At 42.6% G+C, this 16,166-nt stretch overlaps 1 protein-coding gene across 12 annotated transcripts in view; it reads right to left on the bottom strand.

Moving 5' to 3' along the window:
* FAT3 (FAT atypical cadherin 3) overlaps positions 1–16,166 on the bottom strand; it is a 673,325-nt gene that overhangs the window by 123,753 nt on the left and 533,406 nt on the right. For 10 of the 12 annotated variants that reach the window (XM_054524904.2, XM_054524910.1, XM_054524913.1 and 7 more), the window contains 3 exons: positions 10,790–11,104; positions 7,846–8,056; positions 7,364–7,432 (listed from right to left, as the gene is read on the bottom strand). In XM_054524904.2, the coding sequence (XP_054380879.1) occupies positions 7,364–7,432; positions 7,846–8,056; positions 10,790–11,104 (595 nt within the window). The remainder of the gene's footprint in view (positions 1–7,363; positions 7,433–7,845; positions 8,057–10,789; positions 11,105–16,166) is intronic. The other 2 variants (XM_024255597.3, XM_054524914.2) reach the window with 1 other exon arrangement.

Raw genomic sequence — 16,166 nt, 5'->3', positions numbered from 1 at the left:
TTTGGTTTATTTTTACATTCCACATTCCTTGCATTTCATTTTGCTGATCAATGAACAATATATTACTTTTATATAACAATTATGAATAGTCAGTTAAGGGAAGCAGAATTTTACCTGAATTACTAGAATCTGATGTACAATGACATGGAATAAATAATATGGTTTACTTAAAAAACCTGGCCATATATACATATTTCAAATACTTATTGCTTGCAGCTGTCATATACACTGAAGATTATTTAATTGCAAGAGAGAATATAATTGCCCTTGACATTTAATTAAAGTTATGGAGATATGAGAGTATCAGAGAATTGCTTGGAGATTATATACCTTTTTAAAAATTTCATCTAAAAAGAGACTCATCTTCCAATTAATATCTTTAATTGATTTGATGAGCAACACTAAATATTAACTCCAAAAAAATTGTTTGAAGATAGGATAAGGACAGAGGGGGGAGTCTAGGCTGAAAAGGGAAGCAAGCCTTAGGGTCACCATTTCTTATTCAAAGGGAATGTTTCACATTGATAACAACATGAAATAAAATGGAAGGCTGATTTGAGTGTCTTGAAAAACCATCTTCATGAGCAAAAGAAAAAAAAAACATGATCATTTGCTATTAAGTGGTACATTCTGAGAAAAAATTTGCCATGGAAACTTTCAAAGAAAGGACACAAAATTGCCTTATAAGTCCTGTATGGAAGGAAAGATGAGAATGTAACTTCTCAGGTTGTTTCTAGTGGGTATTAAATCCCATTTTAAATCACATTTAGAATGTTTTCTTTACCAAAATGTTATCTTTCTTAAATCTTTCGGCCATGATATTATTCGGAGGTGGGGGAAGGAGTCATCCTCTAATGTTGATTATTTTAAAATGTGAAAATGTGTGAGTCAAGTCAAAATAAAGATTATGCAGATTATAAAACTTTAGTTTGCTCCAGTTTAAAGATGATTAAAAATAAAATTTAGAGAACCAGCAAGCATAGATCCCAGTTTGAGTTACTGTTTAAATGGGGCAGTCCAATTTGCTCTCTCTCACTGAATTTAACTCACATTTTCCCCAGGGCCCTGTAAAAAAATACATAATCATTGCAGGTGCTTAGTGGTATAACATTTACATATGGCATATAGAGTCTGTGCTTCTTCTTAGTCGTTTTTCATATCAAATAACATTTTTGGCTAATTTTATGGGTTTTTTTTTACAGTTCTCTCTCTTCCTGTGTGTGTTCATATATGTATTTGTGTGTGTATGTGTATGTGTATGTGTATGTGTATATCTCCCTCAAATTCTTTAGAACAGAAACCTTTAAAGGGACAGGGGAGATAGACCAAGAGCAGAGCCAAGAGCGCTTGAAGTAGAGCCTACAAACTATGTCTCTCAGTTTACCAATATAGCTAGCGGCCTCGGACACTCATTTCCAGGACATTTGCTCCTAGTTAAACTAAGATTTAATGTAAAACAAAATCTTCCATGAGTTTTAAAATGAATTTCTGACAAGGGACACAGAATCTAGACCAGCAGTTTACCATCAACCCTCACACAATTTAATAACCTACCACTTAAGCATCCCATTTCATAAACGACTCCATATCTCTCCCCCTGGTCTCATTTTTCAGGCTCCCTTTTAGCCTGAAAGTGATTTCATTTTCATAGGAAACCAGGTCCAAATCGTCCAGGGTGAGAATATCAAATGCAAGGAGTCCATTTTCACTAGCAGCATTCCGCTTAAACAAGGTGTGCTTCCTCAGAGCCAGTAACAGAACATGCAAAGCCAGAGTGTGTTCGGTGCAGCAGCGTTAGGCTCAACAAAAGGTGGGGAGGAGGGAGGACACCGCAGAGCTGGTCTGAGTTTCAACAAAGTGGGAAATTAGAAAAGCCACAGCCTGAGCGTTGCTGCAGGGGTGTGCGGCAGAGATGGTTAAAAGCGAGGTTGTGAACAGCCCACATAACAGATAATTCACATCAGGGACGTGTCTCTTTGACCATTTTTGGTCAAGACAGGTGTAATAGAGTAAACAAAGAGCAGATGAGGCACAATGGATTTCTATTGGATTCTAAAGTGAAACATCCCAAGTAGGAATGTCCCAAAAGGCTTTAAAGATGGGACATAAATGGAAATATTTTGAGCCAGCAGCTACTGCTTAAATATGCTGGGCATTGGAGCACTGGGCCATGATTCAGTCTAGTTTTTCTTTGAAGACGGGTACGAAGCACCTCTGTCCCTCCATAAAGACACCCAATGGTGAGAATCACACAGCTTCCCCTTTAGAGAGCTTCCAGGTCCCTCCCCTAGCATATGATTCTTTTCCACTCCACATATAATTGTAAAAATACCAACCCACATCTAGTTGTCACCAAGGGGAAGGTGTTATGTGAGCAGCTTCCAGAACACGGAGCTGCTGAATCTCAATGAATTCAGGGAGTTGTGCACAAGCTGTTGATTCAGGTTCAGCATGTACACTGAACTTAAGAAAAAATGCTAAACACCAGTTATGATTTGATCTTGAAAATGCTAAACACCAATTACCGTTTTCCCCTAATTTTCTGCCTTGAAATGAAAGCAAGCACAGTACCTGGCTGAAAAGGATATTTACTTGGAAGACAGGGGACACCAGGTGGAGGTCAGGAAAAAGTGGCTGGAAAGAAAATCTCTTCAAGAACCGAGTTTAAAATTCATTTTCTTAAAACTATTAATAGTATATGAAGTGTTTCTAGGCTTCTTCTTATTTTCCTAAGTTTCTTTAGATGTGCTCCTATGGACCAGACTGTTGCTATGGAAAAATGAGAGTCTTATTTGGGATCAAATTAAGGAAAAGGTGCAGAATAGGGGAAATGAAGTGTTTGATGTCAGTTGAATGACTTGGAGCAAGGGTCACCCTGATGCAGGAGCAGCTGTAATAGAAATGACATATGAATATGGTTTCTCTCCATATCACCGGGTAAGAGTCTTTTGTTAGAGAAATACAGCCACCCGATTAGGGAAGACCCAGAGGTGCCCAAGCTCTAGTTGAAGAACAAGGCTGCTGCTAGTCCTACCAGAGACTTCAACGGGCCTACTGCATTCATCTCTAAATAAGTGATGGCTGCACTGGGGACAAGGTTCAAGAAAGACAGGCAAAAGCTTATGACACAGCAGCAACCTGGGGCACAAAGTTTGAAGGAACCTATGACAAATGAAGGGTCAAAGCAGCCTTCCTGCAACACAGAAAGACATTTCAACTGGAGTTGGAACTACGTGCTATCACTCGCCAACAGAGAATCATTTTCAAAGAGCAGCCTTACAGTGGGCGAGATAAAGAAAGATATTTTAGGTGCTTACTATTTACAAAGAAAACTATTTTTCTTGCCTAAGTCAGGTGAAAAGCTAAAAAATGGGTGACAGCACCATCTATCTGCAGGTAAAGAGGAACTGTCTGAGGTGTGTAATAAAGGTGGCCTTCTCTATTCAAATATTTGCCAACAGAATAAAGATACAGGGACTGAACTGTGAACCAGATTGCATGCACATTAGAGAGTCTGTAAATCAAGGAGCTGTGGAGTTGAAATCATAGTCCCCTGAGAAGTGTGAAGATATGTGATGAAGCCACAAAGGATTATGGGTTATTTGTGTTCCCTTTACTTTCTTTCCCTTTTAACACAGAGAAGGAACATGCTGTGCGTTGGGCTGTTTAAACACAGAACAGCTGAACTTTATTATGTTTCCTTTTAATTACAGCTTTCTTAACTCAGTTACAAGTAGGGCTTCTGTTTCTGGAAGCTGAAAAGTCTCACTGCATAACATTGTAAGCAGTGGTCTCCTTGGAGGCACAAGGAGGTGTATGACAGATCCTCGATGCAAGGGTCCAGGCTTGGAAACAAATTCTTGCTTGCTACCCAGCTTTTGTGAATTCATATCATGGTGGGAGGCAAAGAAATGCAGTTAAGCAAGAATTGGGTAGATTTGGAAATGCAGAAATGGGGCGACTTTACTCTCAGGGGAAAAGCATGCTGAAACACTATTTCTGCTCACTTAATGAGAATTTATTAGTTATAGCATTAGTAAGCTGTAAGTGTCATGCCAAGATGATGTCTTCTCTGTAACTCAGTGTCTCTTTAGGTGTCTGCAAGCACTAGGTCTATAATGGAGCCAAATCCTCACTCCCTTGGAAGAGTCATAGAGTATTTACCTAGGCAAGGCCCATACTTATACCTGAGACCTCATTTCAGATCCATGCTGATATTACATACCTAGTGCCTATTCCAGGTATTCACTGCTATGTTTCTTAAGCATTGAGGTGCATTGTTCCCTCTTTCCTCTGTATGTTAGCTTGGCCAAAAAAGATGCTTAGGTAAGGAGGAAGGGAACAGAGAGATGAGAGTTTCCACGGCCAAAGATAAATAAGCAAGAAATCTTGAGAGCGAGAATAAAACATCTGAATATGACAAATGAAACAATAGGTATTTAAAGAAGGGGAAAGATGTTGTCAGCAGATTGAGAAAAAATGACTCTGATGGATTAGAAAGATTTTCAAAAGGAGGATTTGGTGGAACGCGGACCATACTGATACTGAAGCAACCAGCACCTGGGAAAAGGATTGTACTTCTGCGCTGAAATAAAGATTTGGTGTTTCAAGATGTTGTTGGCTGGATGTGGGGATGGAAATAAAATCATGTTCTGTCTGGGCATCTGGCCCAGTAAGTTCAATTTGGAAAAGAAGCTTGGCTAGATGTTACCTGATTTACAGTGAAATCTCTGTGATGGAAGCATTCAGACCAGAGGGACAACCCCGTAGGTCCTCATGCAGAGATCTACAAGTGCACTGAAACTGAAGGCAGTCTCTAGGAAAAGTGTAGCATTTAGAAATGCACCAATGAAGAAACATGAAAACTGATGCCATGTTCTTGATGATGGATCCTGGGTCTATATTTAAGGTAGCTTAATGGGACTCCTTCCAGGGAGAGCTCTCATCTGTAAACTGCCGCTCTCTTCTTGGACCAGTGATGTTTCTATTTTGTCAAAGGTGCATAGTGTGTAGGTTGCCATGGCCGGTAGCACAGTGGAAGGTCACACTGACCCTGAGTAGGTTCCATGAGGCATCAGTAGGGTTAGCATAGTGGCTGCCTGGGGTATCTCCATCACTCACCATAGTTTATTCCACTCATCCTGGGTTGGTAGCAACAGAGGTTTTGGCAGGAGGAAGGAATGAGGACACATGGGCCTTAACCACAGGGGTTAAGAGTGGAGACAGGATAAGCACAAATGAAAACATACAGCAGCACTCATCATGCTGACATGAGAAACTTGCAAATCAGGTTACATGCAGTACTGCTAGGCATGCTTACCTACAGACAGTCACACGCACACATGCAGGAATGATGAAGAGTTGCAAGCCTGACCTGGATAACTAGGGTCAGGCAGCTGGTGAGACTGACCATTACAGAAAGGCATATCAGTAGGATTTCAATGGCAGAGCACAAGTGAGGGCATCCCAGGGCCCATGGGTGGTAGGTAGGATGTACTACGGGTCAGCAGGTTGAGTGCATGGAGGGAGAGATGTGACACTGTCAGGCTGTAGAGGTGCTTGGAAACTGGAGTGTTCAAGGAGGAGGGAGAAAAATCAGTGGCTGATGAGAAAGGGCAACTCATCTAATCTCAGGACAGCACATGAGACATTCTGTTGCCTATTCGGTTTCTGCTGCACTCTCCTTTAGGCTTTTTTTTTTTTTTGAGACAGAGTCTTGCTCTGTTGCCCAGGCTGCTGGGATGCAATCTTGGTTCACTGCAACCTCCACCTCCCGGGTTCAAGCAATTCTCCTGCCTCAGCCTCCCCAGTAGCTGGGATTACAGGCACCCGCCATCATGCCCATCTAATTTTTGTATTTGTAGTAGAGATGGGGTTTCGCCATGTTGGACAGGCTGGTCTCGAACTTCTGACCTCAAGTGATCCACCCACCTCAGACTCCCAAAGTGTTGAGATTACAGGCATGAGCCATTGCGCCCGGCTAAAAATCACTATTGCACATGTCTCTGGAGACCCGGCACTAAGGGCACCTGTTAGAACTGAATTGCACTTTCTGTGACTCTGGGGGTGGAAGTGAAGAAATCATTAAAGGTGACTGTACAGACAACCAGACCATGACTACGTGCAACCCTTTGTGGTGCCAAGAAAGAAGAAACTGCACCAGATAATATCTTAATGAGCTGAAAATTACTGAGAAGATAAAGAAGTGGAGACCCCTTTCATGGATCAGAAGAAGTTTCATTTCATATATGTTGAGTAGCAATGAAGAAAGAAGTGAAAGCTTGCTGTAAGGATGGCCATGTAAAGGATGGCATGATTAATACCAAGTAAAACAAAAATGTTCCACCATCATTTCATCAAATGAAACACATAGAAAACAGCTCTTTGCTTTTTGGAAGTTCAGAGGACTCTCTATAGAGGTTTGACTGCAGGCCATGGGACATTCTTTTTCTGTGCCTTGTTAAAACTGCTGTGGAACTTTCTAAATGCTTTTCCCAAGTACAGCCATTCCTGGGGGGAGAGGCAGGTTCCTGCCCATCCTATCCAGGCAGTGCCATGGGGAAGGAAATGATTCCCCCAGACCAACTCTCTCCTGGATCCCCTGCCTTCCACAGAGAAGCGTGGGAAGTCAGCTTTAGCTCAACCCAGTGTCGGATTGGGTGACACACACTCTCCCCTCTGTTTTAGCAACAGCCTGTTTTGTTTCCTGGTCCTCGGCACTCATTTCCTCTCCAGCGCCTCTCCCTGCTGGTTTGTCAAGGGCCATAGGGCTGTTTTGCCCTTTCCTTTTACAGCCTGGCGTGCTTGCTTGCTTTCTTTCAAGGAATTTAAAGGTTGGCTCCCAGGGTCTATCCTGCATGCTTCCATCTGCTTCCTCTATTTGGCTTGCGGGGGAGGCTGACTGGCTATATATCTAGGTTCCATTTCCCGCCCTTCCTCTTGTGGACGACAGCCAGGGGACTCTCCTGATGGGGCTTTTGGTGCATGAATGGTACTACCGCTGCAAAACAGAGGGGCTGGAATACATTTTAATTTCTTTTTCCATTGGAAAAGGCCCAGTTAAATAAACCAACCTACAAAAAGATAAAAACAAAACAACAAAAAGCCCACATACCTCAAAAGCAAAGAAATGAAAGTCAAAACAACCCCCCCCCCAAAATCCAAACCCTATCAAACCTCAAACAAAGAAGTCATTGGATACGAGTAATGCAATAGCTGTTAGAGGCATATATGAAATCTGTGGGCTACACTTCAGCCTGTCACAGGCAGTTATGAAAGATGTAATTCAATTTGCTTTAAAAAAAAAACGTAAAAGGCAGATTGGATAGCTGTATTTTAGCAAATGTGTTTGCACTAAGGGTACCTTCTGTTGAACAGTTCTGCCCACAAGCTGTCTGTAGAATATAGAACATCTCTCGAGCATGCTTGCCACCTTGAAGCAGGGCAGTCGGGAGCAGAAAAAAAAAAAGAACAGAATGCAGAAAAAAGGTGAAGAAAAAGAGAGAAATGAAGGACAGCAAGTCTAGTACCATCAATACATTTAGAAATGAGATTAGCCAAGTGTGACAATAGAATTTAAATGACACACAGAAAGACATTAAGATTGCAGTAAATAACGTACTATGGAAAATCCAGCCAGAGAGCACTTTCGGTTCAGCTTAGCTACAGAGTTGGAACGAAAGCACAGGTCGATTATTCACTTTACTGGCTCTTTTGCATTTCAGCACTATACATCTTTTAATCTTGGCACTAATTGTTAGTTTTTTGCTTTCTTTTTTTTTTTTTTCTAGTTGCTTCAGTCAATTATTACATTGCACGATACTGCTCTGTAAGACTCGAACTTACCAACTATGTCAAACCACAGAGGGGTGTTAGCTGGCTGCACAGACACCACCCCTACAATTTCAGTCACTCTATCACTTTCCATGACTGTGAAGTTATAAAACGGCTCATCGAAGGTCAATGGTATAGGTGAAGGGGGTGGTTTCTTAATCCATTCAATGTGGAGGCGGGCCGTGGAGGATTTCTGTGGGCGCCCATTGTCCACTGCCTTTATCTACTCACACAGAGAGAGAACAGAAAGATGTCTCAGACCTCTGATTGTTGTAGAGTTTGGATCTGTCACTCATGTTGCTGGGCCAAAAGTCTATCTTCAACACAGTGTCAGCAAGGGGAAGAAAGGAGCAGAGGTCTGGGGAGTAAAGACTTGGGAATGGAGGGGAACAACCCAGTCATGTGTAGACCTTGCACCATGTTTGCCAGAGGCTCTCTGGACCACAGTCAACTTTGCAGATATGGAGGCCTTGAAAGACAAATGCTGCACTTACAGTTTGTGGTGATTTGTGGGCCTGAATAATAGTTATATGAATAGAAATAGCTAATTTGATTCCTGATAGCATGATCCTAAGCCTCACCTCCGGTGGTGATATGTGAAAGGGAAGAAAGTGCATTGTGAAACCTTATATATGTGTGAATGATACGTGCAGAAGTGTGTGTGTGTGCATGTGTGTGTGTGTGGTTGTGTTTTGCAGGGTGTGGTTGTGTTTCGCAGCTCCTCCCTTCTGCTATATGTGATTGATAGCAGCACAGGATCCCAGAAGCAAGATAGAGTGGGCTGGGAAAGGGAGCAGCCTGGAGCTAGCTGCCTTGAGGCCCTTCAGTTTTGCCACCTGCAAAAAGGTAACAGAGAACTCTCTCAATAGCACAGTCCCTGGAGGCAGCGTGGAAGGGAGGACAGGGCTAATGACTCTCCTCTGTGGTCATAATTAGCTGATATAAGGGCTGAGGAAGCAAGTCTCCCTGCCCAGCTGGGCAGGGTGAAGAGTCCAGGTGAACCCTGGACTCAAATGGGAGGGTCAAAAGCTCCAAGAAGCAAAAGCCAAAACAAAATAAAAACAAAAATAAATTTTTAAAATGACTTTCAAGTATTACGTTTAAAAAATAACATTTATAGGAACATACCTGATAGCTATAGCCTTTCGAAACAGTGACAATGCATAGCACCCTCATGCTATGTGTTCATGGATGATTGCTTTGCCCTAGAAACTCCCTGTGGGGTGAGAAAACTTGAGGATACATGTCTTAAGCCAGGTTTCCCCCAGGAGCTAAGACAGGCATTTGAGTACAAATGGTTTTTTTTGGTGGGGAAGTGCTCTCAGGAGAAAGAGAACAGAGATCAGGGTGGGCAGGGTAGCAGTTAAACCAGGATGTGGTCCTGGCTGACCAGAGGGATCCCATGGGGAGCTCTGAACCATTAATTGCACCAGAATTGAATCCACTTTGAGGCAAGGGGATTGGACCTTTGCATCTGGGTGTCAGTCAGCCAGTGGCTGTGGGCTGCTAGACCGGAGGCTGGGAATGTAGACTCTCTTTCACCAAGAATCATCCAAGGATGATTCTCTGGAGAACAGGGCAGCTGTGAGCCATTGACAGCCAATACTTGCAGTCTGAGAATGGGATCTGGGCAGGACACCAACAGTATCCACTTGAATCTATCCAGTCCTCAAAGATTCCCAAACTGCAAGTCTCACACAGCTGCAATGGCACACAGCACATCAGAGCTTCTAACAGTAGATACAGAGCTGCTGTTTTACCATATTTTTTTTCTCTGCCCACTGTTCTGGACACATAACTGAGCACAGCAAGGAGCCCACGTCTAGACCACAGGAGAGAAAGGATAAATCGAGGGACTCAGGCCATCATTTAAAATAATAAAGGACAGACTTAGCAGAGAAGGATAAAGACAAAGAGAAGAGTGGTGGATGGTACCGACTTTTTTTTTTTTTTTTTTTTTTTTTTTCCGAGACAGAGTCTTGCTCTGTCACCCAGGCTGGAGTGCAGTGGCACGGTCTCGGCTCACTGTAACCTCCACCTCCCGGGTTTAAGCGATTCTCCTGCTTCAGCCTCCTGAGCAGCTGGGATTACAGGTGTGCACCACCACGCCCAGCTAATGTTTTATATTTTTGGTAGAGATGGGGTTTTACCATGTTGGCCAGGCTGGTCTCAAACTCCTGACCTCAAGTGATCCACCTGCCTTGGCCTCCCAAAGTGCTGGGATTACAGGCATGAACCACTGCGCCCTTGTTGGGACCCTGGACCATGCTCATTGGTTGTAAGGATACCAGCTGCCTTTCTGGAACAGGTACTACCTGGCTAAAGTGGTTGGGGTCGGGGGAGCACACTGGCACTGTAGATACACGAGCTTTAAGTTTCTACATGAGATGGTGCCCGTGCTTGTTTTTACTTTTCTAATTTAATAAAAAATTCAGTCACTTTATACTTGAGTTTTTTCAGTTTTTATGGAATAAACGTCACTGTGATTTGTGTCTCACAATTTACACAGCTATATCCATGCTCTATCACATTGTTGATAATTTCAAAAGTTGTTTTCTATGGGAAGTCTCGGGGACATGTTGAGAGATATGTTCAGTGGTGGGTAGGATGTGTTGCCCTGCTGTTCTACTACCTCTAGTTTACATCTATGTCCAGCACTTTGAGGATGATTTAGGGCTGCAGAAAGAGTGGTTGAGTATGTTGTGAAACAGGCTGTGGCCTGGGAATGGGGGAAAATGCTGACAGGACACAATCAAAGGAAATTGTCTCGTCATTTAAGAATATCAGTGAAACAGCCAAGAGTTCTCACCTGCACTTGCCTCCCAGAAAGAACCCTTCCACAGCTGTGTGGCTTCACTTTTTACTCTAAAGATTTATTGCTCAAAGGAGTATACTTGAATAAGAACATAACCACTTCCCCCCATCCGCCGTGCTGCTGGAGTTTGGAAGATCTTACCGTTAGGATGTCATAACTGCCTGCTGTAAACTGCTTTCTAGAAGAAACCATCCCAGTTTTAGGGTCAATAAAGAACTTTCCGTCATCATTCCCATCCACAATACTGTAGGAGATTTCTGCGTTGGGGCCCTCATCTCTATCAAATGCAAAAGCCCTGTAAATCGGTTCTCCTCTCTTCTTTCGGTCACGTTCTGGCAGCTTGATCTGGTAGACCTTCTCTGGGAACTGGGGCTTGTTGTCATTTTCATCTAGAACCTGAACCACCACCCAAATGGTTGACTGTTTTGGAGAGGGACCACCATCTGTCACAGTCACCTGAAAAAGAAAGTATGATGTGATCAGAAAGGAGAAAAATTATTCTTGCTATTACATGTTAACCCATGGGTGTTTCTTCTAATGCACGGACAATGCTATCCTATCCAAATTGTTTTAGTATTCATTTTCTTCTCTCTTTTTTCATCTTCCTATAGATTGAATTGTGTCCCCCTTAAAACTCATATGTTGATGCTCTAACTGCCCATATGTGGTTATTAAGGTTAAATGAGATCATAAGGATTGAGTCCTGATCTGACAGAACTCATGTCCCTATAAAAGACAAAGAAACACTTGAGATCCCGATCTCTCTCTGCCATGTGAGCACACAGAAGAAGGTAGGTAGCTGTCTGCAAGCCAGGAAGAGAGCCCTCACCACAAAATGAGCCCTGCTGGAATGTTGACCTTGGACTTTCCAGTCTTCATGCTATAGTCTGAATGTGACCCCTCAAAATTCATATGTTAAAACCTAATTTCCAATGCAATAGTATTAGGAGGTGGGGCCTTTAGGTGGTGATTACATCATGAGGATCAAACCCTCATGAATGGGATTAGTGCCCTTCGAAAGAGGCTGAGAAAGCTTGCTTGTCCCTTCCACCATATGAGGACATGACCAGAAGGCACCATCTAGGAGGAACAAGCTATCACTAGACACTGAATCTGCTAGTGCCTTGATTTTAGACTTCCCAGCTTCCAGAATTGTGAACAATAAATTTCTGTTCTTTAAGCCATCCAGCCTATGGCATTTTATTACAGCAACCAGAGCAGACTAAGACACATCTCCATGTTAAGATTTGATTTTTACATTGTCAATGAACAAAAGGAAAACTATGATATATATTCCACTGTTTGATGTCTGATTTTAAGTACACTACAATGTCTTTAACAATTGCAAAATATTTTTCTATTTCTCGCTGGAAAATGGGAGGGGGATGTACACCTCTTCCCATGTCACTATGATGCTGTTCTCATGTGTGCCTGTGAAAATTGAGACAGAAAAGAGTAATGAAGAGCACATACATAATTTTCACAGTATATATAAATAGACTTTGCATCCCAGTGTAAATAATTTTCTTATTAGTCATAGTGATAATCAGTATGATATTAATACCTAACATGTGGATGGTGTGACACAGTTTATAACGCACTCTTTCACGCATTATCTCATTCACTTTCCAAAATATCCTCTTCAGTAAGTGAAGCAGGTTTATTTATTCCCATTTCACAGATGAGAAAACAGAGGCTCAAAACAAACCATTGTTAATAAGTGGTAAAGCTAGGTATTCAACTTTTGGAAATTGTTAATGTTCTGTTTAACAAAAAAAAACGGAAGAACCCATATTTAATCTTTAAATCATTAGCTTGAATGAAACAGATTATTACTTCCATATATGTACTTGGAGGCTGGAAGGAACATAAAGATGCACTCAACATCAATAGGAGAAAAACAACAGTGAATCAAAGCAGCTGGTCAGCTATTTTTTCACCTAATAAAACAACCTGACAGGTATAACTGAAACAAAGGCCAAAAATGTGGGAAAACACATTAAAGCCTTTTTGCAAAATGGAATTGCAATCTAGTTTAGCTTCTCTTACAAGCTGCCTAGGAGGATAGCTTTAATAGACTTAAGATAAATTTTCATACAAGTTCTCGCTTTCTTTGAAAAATCAATCAAGTTTCCTTCCAAGGTTATTTTCCCAATTGCTTTGTTGTGTTTCACAAAAGAACCACGTCGGGACCAAAATGTGCCAAGGTTGGATTTTGACTCTTGAGCTAATTCCTTGACATGCCAGTTCTGAAGAGGCACATTCTGCTGCTGCTGGTGAACGCAAATGTTACACTCCCAGGTGACCTGTGTTGACCAAACATATTGATTTCTTGGCTGCTCAACTACTCTGCCTCTCTTTTCTGCTTGAGCAGCCTGTCCAAATTCAGACAACTCTCAATGTCTTCATCGTGCACAAAATCACTTCCTTGTCAATTAATGCCCTGCAATGGGCTCTGAGACAGTGTGCTGGAGCTGCTTCAGGGCCAGGTGGCTGCCAGGGAAAGGAGCCCCTCTTGGCAACAGTTCGCTGCTCACTAGAGGATGCTGCTGCTATAAAATGTTTTTCTTTGAAACGGACCTGGATTTACAAACCCAAGTCCTTGAGGTGTCTACCTACAGGCGGGAAGTGTGGTAGCTGCACAGCTCTTGAAGAATCTCTCAGGAGTGCTACGTGTAGCGGGTCACTTGTCATCATGTTACCGCAAGCACCCAGCTCCCTCAGGCCATGAGGACATCCTTCAGGTCCTCTTTTCTTTGGAGAGCTGTCCCTATCCTTTCTGTGGAGCTTGCCTACTCACCCTTTAAGTCCAGCTGAAATGTCACTTCCTTGAGGCTACCTTCTCTGACCCCACAGACCAAGTGTCAGCTTTCCCGCCCCCTCATTCTATACTGTTAAATCGCCCTATGCTTTTCTTTTGTAGCACTTACCATGGTGGAAATTAATTAAATATATGATTCTCCACTTAAGTGGATAAACTGCATAAGGGCAAAGACAGACTGCTTGTTTTCTCACTGCTCTCACCCCTGTGTCAAGCCACAGAACATGCTCCATTCATGCTTATTTAATAAATGAGGCTCTAATGCAGGTCCTACTTGAACAGTCTCTTTAGCCAAAGCAGTCTCACTTCGCAAAACCTTCTGAGATGGTTCAAGGGCCTTAACAACATAGCTCCAAGCTGCTTTTCCTGCCTTTTTGCCAATTACTCCTCCATCTCCTTACCCATGGTTTCATCTACTACCTACATGCTGTTAATTTTCCAATGTGTATCTCTTGTGCCTAAGCCTATTTCCTGATCACCAAACCAACATGTTCAACTATTTACTAGTAATCTACTTTCTGGATCCTAGCACCCCAAAAGTCACAAACTGAAATCAATACCCTCAAACCTCCTCCTTTTCCTGTGTCCATTGTCTCAATAAATGGCACCCCTATCTACTCACACGCTGGTGCACACTAGAATCCTAGGCATCCCTCTGTCTATCTATATCCAATTGAACTTGAGGACCAACAGGTATCTCACACACACCCCTCGCCCCATGCCAATCTCTTTTGCCACACTGCCCTATTACAGATCCCCCTTGCATCTTGCTTGGATGGCCACAGTAGCCTCCTGGCCTCCCTGCCTTCAGCCTTTGCCTTTGTTGTAGAGTGATATTTCTTCTTCAAAAATCTGATCATGTCGCTGACTTGCGTAATACTCTTCAGGGGCTCCTTGAGGACAAAGATCTGGCTGGATTCTCTCTGCATCTGGCTTTGATGATCAGCCTGTACTGTCTGCCTCTTTCTCACCTCTAGGCTCAGTTACATGGTGAGCTTGGGAGGTCCTAAGCATGCCATGCTCTTATAGCTCCATTCCTTTGCACAGCCATTTGTCTTCATGGAATGCCCTCTCCTGGGAATATACTTGACTCATTCTAGAAGCCTCAATCCACACATTCCTGTGAAGCCATTCCCTGCCTCCTGCAGACCTATGTAGGTGCCCTTACTATGTTTCTATACCACTATGTGCATAGTTCTAGAACACTAATTATCATCCTGTATTTTAAGTGTCCATTCGCTTGTTGGTCTCCGTTCAATCCTTCTAGACTGTGAGCAATTTGAGGTCAAGAGAACTGTCTCTTATTCATTGTTATGTTCTGGCACCTGGTACAGCTCTAAGTGACAAATAAACATTCTATGAAATCAAGAATTCACTTACCTACAACTCTTCCCTATGATAATAAGTGAAAAGAACATTCAGACACTGAGGGTCTCTGTATGAAAATTAACATACAATCTCCCAAGTGCTTCTAGTGCTATGATTCTACTCATGGGGGGTCAGCTAGAGGTGGACAGTTTTAACCATGCACTCTGAGGTTCATACCCAGTTTACGTAACTGAGAACACTACCAATCGAAAGATTATGAAGATAATGCAGAATGATTTTTAGCCACTCCTCAAACTGTGCTCACTTTTGTGGACATTCATCCAGTCTCCTGAAATGATTTATTCCCATGTCTGGCTCTTTCAGTGCACTGTGAGCTACTCAAAAGCAGGAACCTTGTCTTTTTCAACCCTTTCTGAAACCTAGTATCCTCTGGATAAATGTTTGCTGAAATGAACTACACTGCTGACCTCAAAGTCTGAATTTTCATTATTATTTCTCTGGACCCATTCATCTGCCCTGCCACATTTGTGCCTGGAATATTAATCATCAGTGATTAATGGAATCATCAATGGCATCATCAATCATTCCATCAGATTCTCAGACTTCAGACTTCATAATATGTTAGGCCTGAAACCCCCCTTCGAATTAGCCCATATGAAAGGAGTAGCAGCAGTGAAGATCAAAGCAAAACTAGCTGAGATAAATCTCCATCATCTCCTCTTCTGCATCATTTTTCATTAAGGATGCAAGAAACGCACCATTGTTTAGAAGGGATCCATGTGTACTCTTGCTCTGCTACAGCCTCACAAAAGAACAGAGAACCATCCTCACCTAGATTTTCTGCTTTTACTGCCAATCAATAATCAGTGGTACTGGCAATTAATCCAAAGCCTGAAAGATTAATTTCTTTAGATGATAACAGCTATCACCTAATAAAAGGAGCCACAAATAGGCCGGGTGCAGTGGCTCATGCCTGTAATCTCGGCACTTTGGGAGGCCGAGGTGGGCGGATCACCTGAGGTCGGGAGTTCGAGACCAGCCTGACCAACATGGAGAAACCCTGTCTCTACTAAAAGTGCAAAATTAGCTGGGCATGGTGGCACATGCCTGTAATTCCAGCTACTCAGGAGGCTGAGGCAGGAGAATTGCTTGAACCCGGGAGGCGGAGGCTGCAGTGAGCTGAGATCACGCCATTGCACTCCAGCCTGGGCAACAAGAGCAAACCTCTGTCTCAGAAAAAAAAAAAAAAAAAAAAAAAAGGAGCCACAAATAGTTCATTGGTCTGTGAATGCCAGGCAGAGCCAGGAGGCAGGACAATTACAAGAAGAAACATGTCTTTAAGTCTATTCCTGAAAGAAACAAGAGCTT

The sequence above is a fragment of the Pongo abelii genome, chromosome 9 (assembly GCF_028885655.2).
Source record: "Pongo abelii isolate AG06213 chromosome 9, NHGRI_mPonAbe1-v2.0_pri, whole genome shotgun sequence".
Lineage (NCBI taxonomy): Eukaryota > Metazoa > Chordata > Mammalia > Primates > Hominidae > Pongo > Pongo abelii.
This window is presented reverse-complemented; position numbering and strand designations above follow the sequence as displayed.